The sequence below is a fragment of the Hyperoodon ampullatus genome (assembly GCF_949752795.1).
Source record: "Hyperoodon ampullatus genome assembly, chromosome: X".
Classification (NCBI taxonomy): Eukaryota; Metazoa; Chordata; class Mammalia; order Artiodactyla; family Ziphiidae; genus Hyperoodon; species Hyperoodon ampullatus.
In genome coordinates, this window is record NC_136913.1 from 33,783,662 (window position 1) to 33,804,130 (window position 20,469).

General features: G+C 41.2%; 1 protein-coding gene across 1 annotated transcript; it reads right to left on the bottom strand.

The window, feature by feature from the left end:
• Positions 1–295: 295 nt before the first annotated feature.
• Positions 296–14,248, bottom strand: LOC307069617 (von Willebrand factor A domain-containing protein 8-like; the record flags this gene model as incomplete). Its single annotated transcript, XM_079727990.1, has 2 exons — positions 296–2,946; positions 14,107–14,248. 2 exons carry the CDS (start codon positions 14,246–14,248, stop codon positions 296–298), a joined length of 2,793 nt encoding a protein of 930 aa, XP_079584116.1.
• Positions 14,249–20,469: the final 6,221 nt, after the last annotated feature.

A 20,469-nucleotide genomic window follows, 5' to 3' on the forward strand; every position in this document is an offset into this window, starting at 1 on the left:
CGTCATAGCTCTCAAACCACCTGCCCTTAACCCTGACCTTTTGTATGATGCAGGTCAACTCGCTTCCTCTAATGATTTGTAAACCCATCAATGGTTGTAGATTTCCACGCACAGGCCTCGCTCTGGCGGCTTCTCTGAACTCTGATTACTTAGCAAGCGCAGGAAGGCCCGGGAATGCCAGAATTATCCAGTCATCACTCAGGGGCACTTTATAGACCTCTTCTTTTCTTCAGAATGCTCTTTCTTCCTAGCTTATTTCAAATCCCAGGGTCATCGGGATGATAAAGGGCACTTCTTAAACACTGGACAGCATGGTGGAGGTGAAAATCTGTTGTAAAATCTGAGGGATGTCCTTGGTATCCATGGCAACGAAAGACCGGCCAGCTGGTAGAGTTCTCTGAAGCCTGGCTGCTTGATCACCTAAAGATCCAATAAAAATGGCAAAAGCATTTACTTGAGGGTTGCTTGTCAGGATCTGGGCAAACTTGGCAAGATGTATTCCATAGCGTGACAGGTTGGCATCACTTAAGACAATGACAAAGTACTCATCAGCTTCTTCTTTGACGATTTCCTTGATGGCGTGTTCTGTCCCCTCTAATGTGTGGTCCCCACTCATGCAGAACTGAGCGTGGGCATGCATCATCCTGAGAATTTCTAGTCTTTGCTTATTGTCCTTGGGGATTTTGTTAATTGGAACTAGAGCAATGTTGTAGCCATCTCCAGAGTGTACAGCGATGTCATACTTGAACTTCTCCTCATAGCTCTCAAAGGCCTCCATGACCATACACACGGCTTCCATCGAGCGCTCAAGCCGGCCATCCACCCCATTAAAGCGGTACATGCTGCCGGACACGTCCACCACCAGACGCAGGCGCTTGGGTTTCTGTTGAGGGCTGCCCAGTTGTGGCTCCAGCTCACCCCGGCGTTTGTAGATGGCTTTTTCTCCAGTCAGCCCATCAATGATCTTGGCATCATCTAGTTCCCCAGTAGCTTGGTGTCTTAGCCACTGTCTTTCTTTACCTTTAGCCTGTAAATTATCCAGGATAATTCGGAGGGAGTGCACCTGCCGTCGAACAGCCCCTGAAAACCTTTCATAGGTTGCAGCATCATATTCACTCATTTGGATCTCCTTTAGCCTCTGCTGAAAGGCTCTCTGGCCCATCTCTCTCGCAGCTCTCTTCACCTCCTCAGGAACTGCATCTTTCTCAGCCTTAGAGACCTGGTACACTGTGTGGCCTGCATCCAGCCGGTAAGGACCTCCTTTGCCGCCCAGACCTGCAGTGTCTCTTCCCCCTGTGCCACCAGCCCAGGTGTTGCCGCCCACATGCGGCATGTTGTCTGGGTCTTCCTTGCCATGTTTGGGGGAACTCACGTCTTCACCGCTCTCTCTGTTGATTGTTATCTGCATAGGTCTGTCACCTTCTTGTCCAATCATGTTTCTCCATTCCATGAGTGACCGCTGCAGATGTTCCAGTCCAGTTTCCCAAAGCCGGATGCGACCTCCCATGTCAACAGTGACAACGCCACCTTTGCCCCACTCAGCCAGCAGTGCATCTGTGTCCGAGATAGTAGATAGCCACGTGGTATATGGTGAGAAAAAGTCTGATCCAGGAATAGGGATGTATCGGAGTCTCTTTGATTGGAGATCAGTGACTTCTATATAACCAGCTGTTTGTGGAGGGATAACATCTTTTGGGTAGATATCTTTTAGAGGGATTTCTCCTGGGGGCAAAATCCTGACTATCTGATTAGTATCCAAAAGCGTCACACAATTGCTCTGCTTTGGAGTTCCAATTTTCTTCTTCCCTCCATAGAATGTATCAGTGACCCTTGATTTATGCAAAGATGTTGGCCTTTTCCAAGAATAAACTTCACTAGGTGACATGAGATCTGGGAAACCAACAACGACTGTAGCATAACTATTCTCATCTGAGAGAATTCGGTTAGGAGAGGCAATCTTTTGTCCCACAGCTGAACTCAGATTTTCAGATGATAGTTGATGACTTGAAATTTTATGAGGTATGCTGAAGTCTGTTTCTTGTGTGACTCCAAACCCTGTGCTAGGCAGCTCCTCTTTCAGCACATACAACTGGCAAACCCTACTGTCCTCAGATTCGATGTGTGCAGGCTTAGTTAAAAGATATTTCTGATGTGTTTTGCTCTCCACCAGAAGCCATTTGTCTTCTGCTACGAGAAAAACCGTCTGGAGGCTGATGGGAAGTGAGATGGTGTGAGTTCGCCCTTCTAGAACATCCAGCACAGCCAGGGTGTTCCCTTTTTCTTTGTAGAATACTAGCCAATTTTTGTGCGCAAATTCTTTACACATTTTGTAAGTTTCAGCTTCCTCCTTGCTCCACCAGGAAGTTTTCTTAAGTGTAAACTCTTCTGAAGGTAAGATGAGACGATGAAGGGCTTGGCTAGTGGTATCCAACAACAGGATGACATTGCTCTGCTGCTCATGGAGAATCACTTGACCCTTGAGGGGATTTCCCAGCGGTGCCACTGTCACAAATGGGTGCCAGACTCCACTGGCTGCTCTTGGGAAGATGTCAAAAAGGTCCACAAAGTAGCCGCTTTTCCCAGTCATATTCATAAAGTATAAGGAAACGGGATTGCATGCAACTACATAGAGAGTATTTTCCTCATTTTCATATGATGTAGCGATGTCGCAGATTAAGTTAATTTCATCCAATGGTAACTTCCAGGAGGCACATTCTTCAGTAAAGGTTTGGGATCTTCCTTCATGTCTTTCTATCGGATACTCCTGTATGTTTATAAGTGCTGGACCCTTTACATCTATATGATGAGTTTCTGCTGGACACAATAGTTTTTGCATTCCATTTCTTGACTGACCAATTGTCCAATAGCCCATGAAGGTCTGCTCTGGCAGAGGCAACCTGCTAGTTTGGAGGGTCCCCTGCAGAGGCAGGGGGTGGCTGTGTCTCACTGTGAGGACAAGGACACTGGCAGCAGAAGTTCGGGGAAGCACTCCTTGGTGTGAGCCCTCCCAGAGTCCGACATTAGGCCCACCAAAGAGCCTATTAGTGTATTGAAACACAGTTGCCTTTTGTGTGTTGATTTTGTATTCCAAAACTTTTCTGTATTTATTTTTCAGTTCTAACAATCTTCTCTACAGTCTTTGGGGTTTCTTTATTATCATATCATCTGCAAACATGGACAATTTTACCTCTTTGTTTGTAATTTGGATGCCATTTATTTCCCCTCCTTGCCTAATTTCTCTGGCTAGGACTTGAAGCACTGTGTTGAATAGAAATAAATGGAGTGGGTATCCTTGCCTTGTTTCAGATCTTAGAGGAAAAGCTTTTTGTTTTTCATCATTGAGTATGATGTTAGCTGTGGGCTTTTCACTTAAGGCCTTTGTTATGTTGGGGTAATATCCTTCTGTACCTAATTTGTTGATATTTTTATCATAAAAAATGTTGAACTTTATTATATGCTTTTTCTGCATCTACTGATGATCATGTGAATTTTATCCTTCATTCTGTTAATGTGGTGTATCACATTTACTGATTTTGATATGTTGAATCATATTTTCATGCCAGGGATAAATCCCCCTTGGTTATGGTGTATGATCCTTTTAATGTGCTGTATTTTGCTAGTATTTTGTTTGCTAGTATTTTGTTGATAAATTTTGCATCAATATTCATCAGGGATATTGGCCTATCATTATTTTCTTATGGTTTATTTGTCTGGTTTTGGTATTGGGGTGATTCTGGCTTCATAAAATGAGTTTGGAAGTGTTCCCTCTTCAATTTTGGGAAATTTTGAGAAGGATTGGCATTAATTCTTTTTCCAGCTTTATTGAAGTATAATTGACAAAAATCATATAAATTATATATATTTAAGGTGTACAACAGAATAATTTGCTATACATGTACATTGTGAAATTGTTACCACAATCAAGCTAATTAATACACCCATAGACTCACATAGTTACCTTTTTTTTTTTTTTTTGGTTTAGTGAGAACACTTAACATCTACTTTCTTAGCAAATTTCAAGTGTACAATACAGTTTAATTAACTGTAGTCATTAATGCCTATCTAAGTGTTAGGCAAGTTTTGCTAGGGAAGCTATCTGGTCCTGGGCTTCTTTTGTTGGGAGGTTTTTAATTACTGATTCAACCTCCATGCTAGTTATAGGTGTATTCAGATTTTCTATTTCTTCATGACTCAGTCTTGGCAGTTTGTATATTTCTATAACTTATGCATTTCTTCTGTGTTGTCCAGTTGGTTGCTGTATAATCATTCATAATAGTCTCATGATCCTCTTTATTTCTGTGGCTTCAGTTGTAATCTCTTCTTTCATTTCTAATTTCATTAACTTGAGTCTTCTTTCTTAATCTAGCTCAAAAAAATTTATTTTCAGGAAATGATGCCACACATCACCTGGTCCATCCCTTCATGTTTTACAGTGAAAATATGTCAGGGGAGGTGACTTATTGGATACCAAACAGTGCAGGGCATAAACTTACATATTTTTACCTGGTGCTGGCTCTATTACACCAAAAATTATATTCTTAAACAGCTCAAATATCATCAGCAGAGGCTAACAGGCAGAGCTCTCTCTTCCTATATTGTTTACCCCAGAATCTTTGCATAGGAGTTGATCTGTGGCAGTGCAAAAGGGGATGGAATTCTTCATATATTTTATGTCAGTTAAACATGACCATGTGTTAGAAGTCCTTAGTCTTGAGATTGGCACATAATATTGTTCTTCTCTTTTGTGTATGTTCAGATTTTTTTTTAAATTTTTATTGGAGAATAGTTGATTTACAATGTTGTGTTAGTTTCAGGTGTATAGCAAAGTGAATCAGTTATACATGTACCCACTCTTTTTTAGATTCTTTTCCCATATAGGCCATTACAGAGTATTGAGTAGAGTTCCCTGTGCCATACAGCAGGTTCTTATTAGTTGTCAGTTTTATATATAGTAGTGTGTATATGTCAGTCCCAGTCTCCCAATTTATCCCCCGCTTAAAAATTTGAGTTCACTAAATTATATGTCATTAAATCCAGGTTCAGTTTACTGCAGCCTTTGTAAACAGAGGAACTATGATCTTCCTATCAACAGCCAATGCCTAACAGACAAAGTATCATGATGAAGAATAGATTGTCCAGATGGCTCTATTTATGTTGTTTCTGGTGACTTCTTATTGTTGTACTTTTGATTCATACTTAGAAATACCAACCACATCTATTTTTCCAAGAATACAGCAGTTCTTTTCAGGTAGCCAATATTTTTTTCAGCCTTAATACAGTCAAGCTACTTTAGTTTTTTTTTTTTTTTTTTTTTTTTGCGGTATGCGGGCCTCTCCCGTTGCGGAGCACAGGCTCCGGACATGCAGGCTCAGCGGCCACGGCTCATGGGCCCAGCCGCTCCGCGGCATGTGGGATCTTCCCAGACCGGGGCACGAACCTGCGTCCCCTGCATCGGCAGGCGGACTCTCAACCACTGCGCCACCAGGGAAGCCCTCAAGCTACTATTATTTGACTTAGACTGATGTGCAAAAGGTTCCAGAAGGATGAAAACTAATAGGCATACAAAGGGCTTGAAACATGTAGGGGAATTCACATATTTCAAATCAATCAGAACTTTGCAGCTGTCAGATCTTGGCAAATTCTTCAGCTTTGCTGAATTTTCAGTCCTCTTTTTAAAAATTCCAGTTGTAAAATGCACCACATCTAAGTGCTATAAATTTTAAATTAAGATAAATAAAAAGTATATAACATTGTCTCAAAAAATATGCATTTAATATTCACTCAGGAAATTTGTTTAAAATTGCAATTCCATGTTCTTACCCTGTTATAGGTTGAATGTTTGTATCCGCACAAATTCACAAAGATGGGGTTTTTGAGAGGTAATTAGGTTTAGATTACATCATGAGGGTGGAATCCTCATCACAGAATTAGTGTCCTTATAAGAAAAAGGACGAGAGATATTCATAGTTATTCTACATGCCAAGGAAAGGCCATGTGAGCACATAGTGCGAGAAGGCAGTTGTCTAAAAGCTAGGAAGTGGGTTCTCACCAAACACCAACTCGGCCAAGACCTTGATCCCCTGGACTTGGCAGCTTCCAGAACTATGAAAAATAATCTTCTGTTGTTTAAGCCAACCAGACTTCAGTATGTTGTTATAGCTGACTAAAACACCCCCACCCTCGGTATGTCTGGAACATGGCCCAGAAATCAGCATTTAACAAGATACCTGGGAAACTTTAGTCTTATAACAATTAGGACATGTCACTCAATGTAGATAAACATAAATAACAATGATATTTTTTTAATTATAGAAAAAACAAATGAGCAGATATTATTTCAGTAGCTTGAAAAAACATAAGAACAGTTGCACAGGTCTAAATTAGTGTGACTACTGCTGGACTTGCTCATGTGCCTTTTCTTCATAATCGATAGGAGCTTCACAAAAAAGCCCAAAATGTATAAATTGTGCTTTTCTAGAAATAGACTCTGTGCTAAGATTCTCTTAAAGAATCCAAATTATTTAGGATGAGCCATGTAAAATCACCTATATTTGAATGATTTTCACTTGGCAAATGGCAATTTTTTTCCTTTAATTTTTTTAACATCTTTATTGGAGTATAACTGCTTTACAATGGTGTGTTAGTTTCTGCTTTTAACAAAGTGAATCAGCTATACATATACATATATCCCCATATCTCCTCCCTCTTGCATTTCCCTCCCACCCTCCCTATCCCACCCCTCTAGGTGGTCACAAAGCACCAAGCTGATCTCCCTGTGCTATGCGGCTACTTCCTACTAGCTATATATTTTACATTTGGTAGTGTATATATGTCCATGTCACTCTCTCACTTCGTCCCAGCTTACCCTTCCCCCTCCCCGTGTCCTCAAGTGCATTCTCTATGTCTGCATCTTTATTCTTCTCCTACCCCTAGGTTCTTCAGAACCTTTTTTTTTTAGATCCATATATATGTGTTAGCATACAGTATTTATTTTTTCCCTTTCATCACTTTATGTCTTGCCACTCCCTTCTGGCTTGCAGAACTTCTGCTGAAAGATCAGCTGTTAACCTTATGGGGATTCCCTTTTGTGTTATGTGTTGTTTTTCCCTTGCTGCTTTTAATATTTTTTCTTGGTATTTAATTTTTGATAGTTTGATTAATATGTATTGGCATGTTTCTCCTTGTATTTATCCTGTATGGGACTCTCTGCACTTCTTGGACTTGCTTGACTATTTCCTTTCCCATATTAGGGAAGTTTTCAACTATAATCTCTTCAAATATTTTCTCAGCCCCTTCCTTTTTCTCTTCTTCTTCTGGACCCCTATAATTTGAATGTTGGTGAGTTTAATGTTGCCCCAGAAGTCTCTGAGACTCTCTTCAATTCTTTTCATTCTTTTTTCTTTATTCTGCTCTGCAGCAGTTATTTCCACTATTTTATCCATTTTCTGCCTCAGTTACTCTGCTATTGATTCTTCTAGAGAATTTTTAATTTCATTTATTGTGTTGTTTATCATTCTTTGTTTCCTCTTTAGTTCTTCTAGGTCCTTGTTAAACGTTTCTTGTATTTTCTCCATTCTATTTCCAAGATTTTGGATCATATTTACTATCATTACTCTGAATTCTTTCTCAGGTAGAATTCCTATTTCCTCTTCATTTATTAGGTCTGCTGGGTTTTTACCTTGCTCCTGCATCTGCTGTGTGTTTCTCTGTCTTCTCATTTTATTTAACTTACTGTGTTTGGGGTCTCCTTTTCACAGGCTGCAGGTTCGTCATTCCCGTTGTTTTTGGTGTCTGCCCCCAGTGGCTAAGGTTGCTTCAGTGGGTTGTGTAGGCTTCCTGGTGGAGGGGACTAGTCCCTGCATTCTGGTGGCTGGGGCTTGGTCTTGTCTTTCTGGTGGGCAGGATTGTGTACGGTGGTGTGTTTTGTGGTGGCTGTGACCTTTTTATGATTTTAGGCATCCTCTCTGCTAATGGGTGGGTTGTGTTCCTATCTTGCCAGTTTTTTGGCATAGGGTGTCCAGCACTGTAGCTTGCTGGTTGTTTAGTGGAGCTGGGTGTTGGTGTTGAGATGGAGATCTCTGGGAGAGCTTTCACCATTTGATATTACGTGGAGCCGGGAGGTCTCTTGTGGACCAATGTCCTGAACTCAGCTGTCCCACCTCAGAGGCACTGGCCTGACACCCAGTCAGAGCACCAAGACCCTGTCAGCCACACGGCTCAGAAGAAAAGGGAGAAAAAAAAGAAAGAAAGGAAAAAGATAAATAAAAGAAATACAGTTTTTTAAATAAAAAATTTTTTAAATTATTAAAAATTAAAATGTAATAAAAAAGGAAAAAGAAAGAAAAGAGCAACCAAACCAAAAAAAAAATCCATCAGTGATAACAAGTGCTAAAAACTATACTAAAAAAAAAAACACCAAAAAAACCTGACAGACAGACCCTAGGACAAATGATAAAAGCAATGCTATACAGACAATATCACACAAAGAAGCATACACATACACACTCACAAAAAGAGAAAACGGAAAAAAAATATATATCTATATATTAAGAAAAAAAGGAAGAGAGCAACCAAATCAATAAACAAATCTACCAATGACAATAAACTCTAAATATTAAACTAAGATAAACATAAAACCAGAAACCTGTCAGTCACATACAGCCAACCCCAAGTCTACAGTTGCTCCCAAAGTCCCCCACTTCAATTTGGGATGATTCGCTGTCTATTCAGGTATTCCACAGATGCAGGGTATATCGAGTTGATTGTGGAGATTTAATCCGTTGCTTCTGAGGCTGCTGGGAGAGATTTCCCTTTCTCTTCTTTGTTTGCACAGCTCCCGGGGTTCAGCTTTGGATTTGGCTCTGCCTCTGCGTGTAGGTCACCTGAGGGCGTCTGTTCTTCGCTCAGACAGGACGGGGTTAAAGGAGCCGCTGATTCGCGGGTTCTGCTCACTCAGGCCGGGGGGAGGGAGGGGTACGGAGGGCGGGGCGAGCCTGCGGCGGCAGAGGCCGGCGTGACGTTGCAGCAGCCTGAGGCGCGCCGTGCGTTCTCCCGGGTAAGTTGTTCTTGGATCTCGGGACCCTTGCAGTGGCGGTCTGCACAGGATCCCGAGAGGGGAGGTGTGGAGAGTGACCTGTGCTCGCACACAGGCTTCTTGGTGGCGGCGGCAGCAGCCTTAGCGTCTCATGCCCGTCTCTGGGGTCCCCGCTGTTAGCCACGGCTCTCCCCGTCTCTGGAGCGCCTTTAAGCAGCGCTCTTAATCCCCTCTCCTCGCGCACCAGGAAACAAAGAGGGAAGGAAAAGTCTCTTGCCTCTTCAGCAGTTCCAGACTTTTTCCCGGACTCCCTCCTGGGTAGCCGTGGTGCACTAACCCCCTGCAGGCTGTGTTCACACCGCCAACCCCAGTCCTCTCCCTGCGCTCCGACCGAAGCCCAAGCCTCAGCTCCCAGCCCCGCCCGCCCCGGCGACCGAGCAGACAAGCCTCTCAGGCTGGTGAGTGCCGGTCGGCCCCGATCCAACGTGCGGGAATCTCTCCGCTTTGCCCTCTGCACCCCTGTTGCTGTGCGCTCCTCCGCTACTCCGAAGCTTCCCCCCTCCGCCACCCGCAGTCTCCGCCCGCGAAGGGGCTTCTAGTGTGTGGAAACCTTTCCTCCTTCACAGCTCGCTCCCACTGGTGCAGGTCCCGTCCCTATTCTTTTGTCTCTGTTTATTCTTTTTTCTTTTGCCCTACCCAGGTACCTGGGGAGTTTCCTGCCTTTTGGGAGGTCTGAGGTCTTCTGCCAGCGTTCAGTAGGTGTTCTGTAGGAGTTGTTCCACGTTTAGATGCATTTCTGATGTGTTTGTTGGGAAGAGGTGATCTCCGCGTCTTACTCCTCCGCCATCTTGAAGGTCTCCCCGGCAATTTCTTATGGTTGAATCTAATAGCTTTTCATCTGTCTTTGAAGCTTTTAAAATATTTCCAACTCTACTAGTCTCCAAGATTCTTCAGAATACTGACTGTTTTAAAAAGTATCAAAATGGGGCCTCCCTGGTGGCGCAGTGGTTGAGAGTCCACGTGCCGATGCAGGGGATACGGGTTCGTGCCCCGGTCCGGGAGGATCCCATATGCCGCGGAGCGGCTGGGCCCGTGAGCCATGGCCGCTGAGCCTGCACATCCGGAGCCTGTGCTCCGCAACGGGAGAGGCCACAGCAGTGAGAGGCCCGCGTACCGCAAAAAAAAAAAAAGTATCAAAATGGACTGTGCTAGAAATGTGAGATCCCAAGTTGGAAAACAATGAATTAAAATAATTTGTAGGCCTGTGTGTGTTGGGGGTATGAATCATTTAATAACATAGGGTGCTTTTAAAATAAATTTTCCAAATGCCACTTGGACAGTCTTTTATTGCTTTGAGTCATGTGGTGCTCAAACATTACTTAAACAGGTGCATTTTTATAGTTAGAAAAGGAGTAAGAATCAATTGTAAATAACTCTCTAAATGGCAGTTTTCAACCTAGGCAGTGGTTAGTCAGCCATGGATTCCCTTCTACGTCTGTAAAATATGACATAGTTCTCATCTAGTCCTTTTCCTTTTCTCACATGCACCTGGATTCCTTAAGATAGTTTCTTCCCTTCTTTTCCTACACAGGTACAGGGAAACAATCTATTCTTCTATGAGTGCCACATCTCAGCCATTTTACTTTGAATGTCTGTGGAAATAAACAGGAACTGATTCCATGTGGACTCAGGTAAGCACAGCTTCCTCCTGGGAGCTAACTGCCTCTCTACCCCATCTTGTTCAACCAGATAGCACTTTCCTTGCTAACAGAATTTTGTGAATCCCCATACCTGGTGCCAGCTACTGATATAAGATCAGACTCTCTTCAGGTAGAGACATCAGTGCCCTTGATGTGCCCCCTCCCTTCCAGATGCTCTCACACACATTTGCTCAGCTGTCAGCCAGCAGTAGGGCTTGTGTCCTTAGTTACCATCCACTGCCTGGGTAGTTCAAAATGCCCAGCTTTCTCCTCTCCCCAACTAGCTCAGAAGACCTCCTATAGAGCTTACCTAGGAATCTTTTATTTCTGGTTATAAGCATGAGAAAAGATTTCTTACTGGGGGAAAAGAATGAGAAGCATAAAATGGTAGAATCACTTAAGAACTTGACAATTCATGAATATTCACTAATGCAAAGTGGGGGTAAGGATCTAACACAGACCCCTCTCCTGCTATATAGTGTTGGCTTTACCTGTGTTTTGTGAATTTTTCATGACATTATGAGGTTGCTATGTTCATACTGGTTTTACAGATGAAGAATCTGGGGCTTAGAATGGTAAGTATCAAACGGACATGAGGAAACAATTTTGAGGTCATTGATTTGTTTATTATCTGGATGGTGATAATGGCCTTATGGATATACACATGTGCCCAGACTTATCAAACTATATGTTTTAAACACCTGTAGTTTATTTTATGTCAACTACACCTCACTGAAGCTGGAAAAAACAAACAGAATGCTACATAACCTGTCAAGGAAAACACAAGCAGAACAGTACTTCTACCGTCTCACCTCTGAAACCTAGGTTCTTATTCAGCAAGCCTTGCAGCAGAACACTGGGGGAAGACGTCACAGCCTAGCTGGGAGGAAAGGAGATGGAGTGAAGAGGAAGATGCACACGCATTTTGGTTTTCCTTAGAATATGAGCACCCCCTCCTGACCTGCAAACCAACTTCAGGAGAAATTGAAGCCCAAACTTTGGTGTTCTAAGTTGCCCAGGTGGATCTGCTGTGTCATTTGTTTCTGGGGTAGAGATGCTGGCAGCCTTGGCCTGTTCACCCCCAATAAGATCTCTTCTTCTCAAAGAGAAAAATCTGTGCCACAGCCACAGATCACAGCTCTAGTATGGAGACAGCTATGAGTCCAAGGAGGTTGGGATGACTGTCGGCCTTGGAAGAAGGAGAAATAGTGCAAACTCAAAACCGCTAAGCGGTGATCTCTGTTGGGGCTCAGGTTGTGAATGTCCCATCACAGTTATAACCCCCCTAGCACTCATGGTGTGTAGTAGACGCTCAATAATTAATTTGAAATAAATGATCCAATGAATCACCAGTTCTAAAGAATTAAATCCAAGTGGCTCTGTTACCATTAGATTTATATGGAAAAGTTACAACACTATAGATATGGTACAGTATTTATTTTGGGAAAACTAGAGATGAATATCTAAAATTAAAGTGTGAAAATGATCTAAAGATTTCTATTACCTGTGCTTCCCCTCTGAGCTAAAATCATAATCAACTTTCCTCTGCCACTGCTATTTTTTTTTTTTTTGCGATACATGGGCCTCTTGCCGTTGTGGCCTCTCCCGTTGTGGAGCACAGGCTCTGGACGCGCAGGCTCAGCGGCCATGGCTCACGGGCCCAGCCAGTCTGCGGCATGTGGGATCTTCCCTGACCGGGGCACGAACCCGTGTCCCCTGCATCAGCAGGCGGACCCTCAACCACTGCACCACCAGGAAAGCCCTCTGCCACTGCTTTTTGCAGTAAACCTCTGGCTTTTATTAGGGGCAGACTGATCTGCATTAGCAGACAAAAAAACATCACATTAGCGTTTAGCTTGCTCTGCTTGTTTTCCCACAAAACTCAGCTCATCATAACTTCTCTAAAGAAACATTTCCATTTTTGTAAATATTCATAATTAGTTATATTTCCCTATTTATTGCGGGATCATGGAAGTCTTAGTCTAGCTGCATTACACATTATAGGACACAAATCAAGTAAAGCATGAGGTATGTGTGCCAAAATAATTTCAAAAATTGTAAGAAAATTTTATTTTCTACTATCCCACTTTAAAACTGTTAGTTTAAATTAAAAGAGGGATCATTTTATTCCTTAATGATGGAGACTTGCAGAAATTGAAAATCCATTGAAAACCTGGCAATTGGCCCAAGTATTTTCCTTGTCAGTTCCGCAGGTCACACATGTTTGTGGGGTAGATAATATGAATTCACTGCGTTGGGAGGTCTGAGGCTGTTAAACTTAGCAGACTAGTTCAATCAGCATAAAGAACACAGGCACGGAACTGTTACGCTGCATCAAGCAGCAAAGTAATTTATTCCTTGAAACACCTGAAAATGAACAAATGCATTTCTGAGGCATGAGAACATGTATTCTACATTGTAGGCTAAGATTCATTTAGCCTGACCAACAAAGTTTCAAAATCATATTGGGAAGTATGCCTGATTAGATGGCTTGTGTAAAGCTTATGATATTAGAAGGGAATAGAGGATACTAGGCAGGAGGTAGCCAAAATGGGACAGAAATCAGGGATTTCATAGTAAAGAACCCCTTACTGTGAAATTTTTGAGACCCTTTTCTTTCCTGTCCATGCTGGGGAGATTTTGGCCTTCCATGAGTTCTTTTGTTTAAAAATGTACTTTTGTTTCTTAAAAATAATAATAATAATAATTGCATTGTAAAAATCCATCAAATTACCTCTAAAATTCCTTTGAAGAAAGGCTTAAACTGTGTTTTCTTTGTGTGTTGTCTCTGTTGAATAATAACAATATTAGGCTTTTTTTTTCCTTTGCCATTTTCCTGCAGTGAGATTCCTTCCAATTTAATCCTCTCTCATCCGTAATTAGTAGTGTATAACAACAGCTTGATATTCTCTCTCTCTGTTTTGCCTAAACAAAAGGGTGTGATTGGTAATATGCATTTAGTAATCCATTTAGGAAAATGTGGAGTGTGGAAGAATTTGGTTTTTTGTCCTGCCTGGCTTCCCTATACTAATCCTCCTACCCCTTACCAAAGGGGGAAAATTAAGGCAAAGATAATTCACTTTTGATACCGAAGGGGCCAGAAGGTGTGCTGTGGAATGTAGTTTTAGCCTTAAGTAGACCGTATTTGTATGGACAAAGCCCATCAAAATGAGAAGGAAGGAAGGGAGGGAAAGGCGAGGAGGAGAACCCATTTCTCCAGCGTTGAAACTGGACGCTGGTGCTCTGACTGTGTTTATCAAGGCGCCTGGGGTGTTGAAATCACCAAGAGGCCGACGGAGCATGTGCAGTGGGAAGCCGATTTGCAGTGCCGGTGATGCCGATCAGAGAATAAGCTAGAAAAGAGGCAATTACAGCTGAAGATGACAAGCTGACAAGCACAGCTGAGAATGTGCAAATGCACAGACAGCAGCCAACGCAGCGTCTCCACAGGCCGTGGCCAGAGACGCGTGCTCCTCCCAGCGCGAGTCTCTCCAGGCACGTCTTGAAGCCTCATGTTAGATCCAAACAAGTTGCCACAGCTCCATCTTTCCCTCTGGAATTACTGCCACTGCATTAAAACACAGTCGCACTTGATAAAGGCCGAGATGAAGCCAGCACTGCAGCCCCTTTGCTGGACAGCTGACTTTCTCTCTCACACGCCCATTTCTGTTGGCAGGTCCAGCAAGTGACTGAATTAAGGAGACCTGCCTGCGAACTTCACGAGGGAGCCTCGCGGACTCCGCCCCTTCACCTCTCAGCATCCGAGCAAATCATGCCCGTCTGGACCGGCAAGCACCGCAGAAAACTGCTTCAGAGGCTGTGTCTGCCGGGTGTGAAGGGATAATGAGGAGACCTCCGGTTTGGGTGAAATGAACCCTGTTTACGGCATCAGACTAAGTGAGAGGAGGAATCTGTATCCTGCTGCAGGGAGAATTTTCACAATTACATCACATCACCTTCTGCTCCAGCGTCCTTATTTCACCCTGTGTCCCCAGGATGAGGGCTACCCTGCAAACCAGAGTCCTCTGTTGTGGTCCCAGCTGGTGATTTTCACAACATTTGAATATTAGCACTTTTAATAATGTGTTTGGTTAGCACACAGCTTAGGAATTCATAGCATCATTAACATTTAAAAGTCTAAACATGGGTCTTTTAAAGATTCTAAATCTTTTTACTTGGCTTTTGCTTCCTAGGGAAAATAATTGTCTGTTAAAATAAGAATCGCACCAAATATGAAGATATTATAAGATATATGTGAACTATAATACATGAATGCATATCTTATAAGCTACACAAGATGCATACATGTAAGGTGTATATTACAAAATATGTAAATATATATTAAGTATATATACATGATATAGAGTAAATATATAGTAGATATATGTGGTAGATTTAGTATATGTGTAATATATGAAAATATTGAAGATATATATAAGATATATGTGTATATTATATATGTGATACATTTAGTATATATACATCTCTGCATATACAATAACATATATATGAAAGCCCCACTATGGGAAAAGCCCTTGTTGGTTGTCCTAGATAAAATTATAATACATGATAAAACTTTCCTCTTTCTTGGAGGAGTTTAAATTTTATCTGGGTGTGTACATAAATACTTAAATTGAGAATTATGTGGCAGGGCAGTATGAATGATAACAATAATTATTGATTAGAATAGTACACATTTTTCTTTATAAGTCACCTTTGCTTATTCATATATATGTTGAAATATTGCCAACAAACTACCCTCTTCTTAAGGTTAATATTTTGCAAGTTATTTCTCATTTTATTTAACAAGAATAAAAAGCAAATCAAAATAAAGGCATCTTTTGTCCCTTGCAAATTGGTGTAAAAACCTCTTCAGTGAGCCCCATCAATCAAGTAAACACAGGCTATCTGCTCCTGTATAGTGGTCCTAACTACTGTCACAAGTTCCAATCTTTATTTTTAAATATCAGAAAGACCCTAAAATGAGAGGGTCTTACATCCTTGTGGGATGATTTAGTGTGCAGATTCCCATAAACTCCTACAAGAAGGTAGTGAGAATAAGGAGAGAGAGGAAACATTCCTCAATGTAGTCGTTATATCCTAGGAAAATACAAGAAGCAAAACGGGCCCCCGGGCTAAGAAGGAAGGGACCATCAGTGAGGGACCAAGTCATCAAGAGTGTTCTTATTATGCAGGTGGCTGTGAGATGGCGCATCCAACTCAGCAGTCAGGGGAGACTTGCACGTTAATCAGGACCCTGATTTGTGGTGCCCTGAAGTAAGGAAGCATACATGGAGCCCCAAGAGAGATTCCTGTAACCCTCGTGTGCCTCATCCTCACAAATGGCAGGTAAGACTTCCCAAAGGAAAAGAAGATCCTGTTACAGAAGGGATGAAAGAAGTGAAAATTAAAGAGAGCGATACTCCTAAACATATGAATAGTGTAAAACATGTAGCTGGTTTAGGAAGGACATTTTTTTTGCTTGTTTTAAATGATGTTATTATAAGAGCCATCAAACTTATAAAACCAGGGTCTCCACAGTATTTTTCCAGAAGAAAACGTTTTCACTTCAGTCAAGGGGAAAAAAATGACCAATAAGCTGGGAATGGGTACAATGGCTATGCATAACCTGGAAGGGCATCTAGGGAAAGGAAGGCAGAATTGACCCTGTCCTGAGTCAGCTTGCTATGAGAAAGACCAAGAACCAGCAGGTGGGATGCAAGGGTGGCTGTGGTCACGTCTCCTAGAGGAACCAAATCTGCCTTAAAGAGTGAGCAAGTGGTCATAAGTAACCATTAGAAGGGTATATTGTAGAGGGAGTTAAAATTACAGAAAAAAGAACAAGTCTTATTCTTGTATTATTTTAGGTGATCCATTTATTATATGATATTTAATGGAGATTAGTGGGAATATTGATCATGTTGACACCAAAAAACATATGGATTTTACCCATAATATGTATTTTTCCAGCCAGTAAAATATATGAAACCTTTAATTTTTATGTTGTATTGTCTAGGTATTATTCATAATAGTACATCAATAGCAAGTTATCCTTCCAATATTCTCCTTGGTTAAAGAAAACTTGATGGGTACAGACTTAATAGACCACAAATTTAGGCCTTATGTGACAAGATGTAACTTTTCTTTCTTTTCCACAAATTAACTTCTATCACAACATACTCTATACCAGTCCCTGGTTCTCTCTGATACAATAATGGCATTATATTATTATTATTATTATTATTATTATTATTAGGATCTTACCACTTCCAGATAAGCCTAGTTACTTTCGTGATTTTTCTCAGTCATTTCAGCTTTAACTCAGAAAAATTCTGTACTTGGACTCTTTTTTTTCTTTGGGATTGATGTTAAATCCTACTGGCTTACACAAGCGCCACTGTTACCAGTGGGAAGTCAGCGTTTTTCTCCATCTTGCTCTATGTTGGTCTCCTGCTGGCATCTAAAGTGATATAACTCATGCAGTCTGGCCTTTGGGTTTGTCTCCGCTCACCCTGCCATCAGCAGAAATTCACAAAATCGGCTGAATCCCAAAGCCAGTGCAAAATGCACCCTCTGTAGCAGCATTCCCTTGAACTAGTTTCAAGACATTTACAGGTCTGCCAGCAATTTCTCTCTAAACTAATATTCTCTTGGGCTATCACTTCAGCTTTTGGATGTTCTGTTATTTGTTTGAAACCATAGGACCCTTAGGAGGGTAAATGGAAGGCTGTTGCCCCTTATGCCTGGAACATGCCACCCCGCCATTTCTAATCTTGTGCTGGATCTCCATGATTCTTCAGGAGACCTTCTACAAGACTTCCCATCTCCCTCAGATTTGCCAAGGAGGCTATTACACATTGAATTGTGTTCCCCCATAATTCAAATGTTGAAGTCCTAACCCTCAGTGTTCTTATTCGGAAATAGAGTCTTTGCAGATATAATTAGTTAAGATGAAGTCATTAAGATGGGCTCTAATCCAATATGACTGGCATCCTTATAAAGAGGGAATTTTGGAGACAGACATACATACAGGGAGAATGCCATGTGAAGTTGAAGGCAGAGATCAGGGTGATGCTTCTTAGATGCCAGAATTGCCAGATTGCCCACAAACCAGCAGAAGCTAGGGGAGAGGCTTGGAATAGATTGTCCCTCACAGCCCTCAGAAGGAACCAACACTGCTGATACCTTGATCTCGGATTTCTAGCCTCCAGAACTATGAGACAATACATTTCTGTTGTTTAAGCTACTCAGTTTATGGTACTTAGTTACAGCAGCCTTAGCAAACTAATACAGAGGCCTATACTCTCTTTCTACCTTTGTATCTCCAAATTAAAAAGATTGGTTCCAGTTTCACACTCATCAAACTCAAAAATGGGGTGAAGGTGGGTCTCCTACAATGCATTTTACAAGTTGTCTTCCTTTCCAGAGTCTCCTGGAGATCAGAGCATTTGTTCAACAAATATTGAGTGCTTCCTAGGGCCAGGCACTATTTTAGGCAATGTTACCAAATATCATGGTGAATAAGATGGCCAATGTTCATGCTTTGGGGCTCACAGAATATTGGAAGATTATAGTAAATGAGTGAACAAATAGTAGAAACTACAGTAGAGAAAAGGGAACAGAGTAAAAGGGATGGGAGTTATTTTTATCGGTGGTAAAGACAAATTCTTTCTGATAAACTGTCATTTGAGAATCTGAGTGAAGCAAGAAACAAGCTATGCTGTCATCTAGGTGATAAGCAGAGGAGATAACCCATAACCAGGTCTGGTGCCCGTTTATTGTGTCTCAGGGTGGGAGTTTGTGATGAAGTGGCAGAAGAGGAGTACTGAAAGTCCAGTTGGGTAGATGTTTGGATGAATAAGCATACCCAGGAACTGTGTTTATTCACTTGTTTATAACATATCAGAGTGTTTGTGCTTATCAGAGAGTAACCACAAGACTTCAAACATAAATTCTCCGAATTAAAAGGGGGAAAAAAAAGGTGTCACAGACAATTGGTGTCAGTCAGTGTCAATATAGTATAAAGTACTGAATTTCATCAGAGTGTAGAGAAGATGGCAGACCTTAACCGGTAGGAGTACAAGTGGAAGAAATGAGCAAAAATCCACAGAGGTAAAAGGGAGTAAAGCAGCTATGATATGGATGAGATGGTGGCATGCCTAATATATTTTATACATGGAAAAGATCATTTTTAAGACTGCATTTATCTACATAGAAAAATATTGTCAGTAATCATCATAAAACAGAAAATATCAATATATAATAGAAAAACAGAGAATGGAGTATTTATTATTGGAATTTTTTTATATCAAATCATATCCGGAAATATGAAATCAGTTCAGTTAGCGAACTGATTTTTTGTCAGTTGTTTTAAAGCTAAAGAACAAACAACTTTAGAAGACTAAATCTCAGTAATAAAGATTTAAGTTCATAAAAAACAGTTCATGTGCAAGTCAAAATGTTTACTTAACAGAAGAAAATCATTATACTTTGCAGTTCACACTATTTTTCACTGTTTAAAATGTTAAATACACGTGCAAATTCCAACTGGTAGCTTAAAATGACAGAATTGAAGTAACTCAAGTTATATTTCTTTGCTTGGTTGCTCACTGTGCCTGCAGAGTTCAATTTTAATCTCCTGTTCATGTGCAAGAAAAGGCAAGAGCACGGGGATGAGTGACATGAGCTCTGAATAAAGCAAGCTCACAGAGCTCAGAACATTAGGGACTTGCTCAAACAACCTGTGTAGTTGAGTCCCCGTTTGTTGAGGGATGACTGTCTAATGGGGATTTTCCCAATTAACTCTCGATGTTTATAAGAGGATAAGAAAGAAAAGTGTTTTAATTTAAAGCTTTCATCTCTAGTATTAAATTTCAACAATGACCACAGAACTTCAACCAACCAACAGAAGATCTCTTCAGATAGGAATATTTTATCCCAGATATTTAGAATTGCCCATCCTACATAATGGACAGCTTACGTAAGAGACTTTTAGTTGGTTTTGTTATTGTTTCTGTTAAAATCTCCAGACGATGTATCTTCTTAATGCTGGTACTTGGAGCAGACAGACTACTCCCAGGGCCAGGGATAAACTGCAGCGTTCAGTTTTATCAGTTATTCCCTGACCATGGGAGCAATTATACTTCCACATCTATTACCCTCAAGACTGAAAATGGTTTGCATTCGGAGTGTTTGCATTTGGGGGAGCTATGCCTCCATCTTTGGAAACGGTATAAAAACCAGTTGATACTATATATATATATATTATATATATATATATATATTATATATATATATATTTGGTTTTTTTCTTCATCTGGTAAAAAATAATACAGTCAACTTGGCTTAAATAGTTTCTTGTCTGAAAATCTGTGAGTGGAAATATGAGGAAGTAATAGCCCCTTCTCTGTCTCAGCTTGTGTTTTTGCTGCTGGATATTTCACAGACTCCTCTATGCCTCAACAGCTTTATAGTGAATGTCCTGTATCAGGCTCTTCACTACTTTCCTATCTTTCTCCAGTGTAGACAGATAAGAGGGAGGATGGAATGACAGCCTTGTTGGAAGGTGACCCCTCCACAGCCCCATGTGCCTCCCTAACTCACCTCCTCTCCAAGTTCTTCTTTGTTCTCACAAGCAGAATTGATATCATTAATTGGACTAGCTGTTAACCAGACACTAAATAGAATTTCCTTTTCTTGGGCAGATATCTTTGATTAGGCCAGTATTATTAGGTA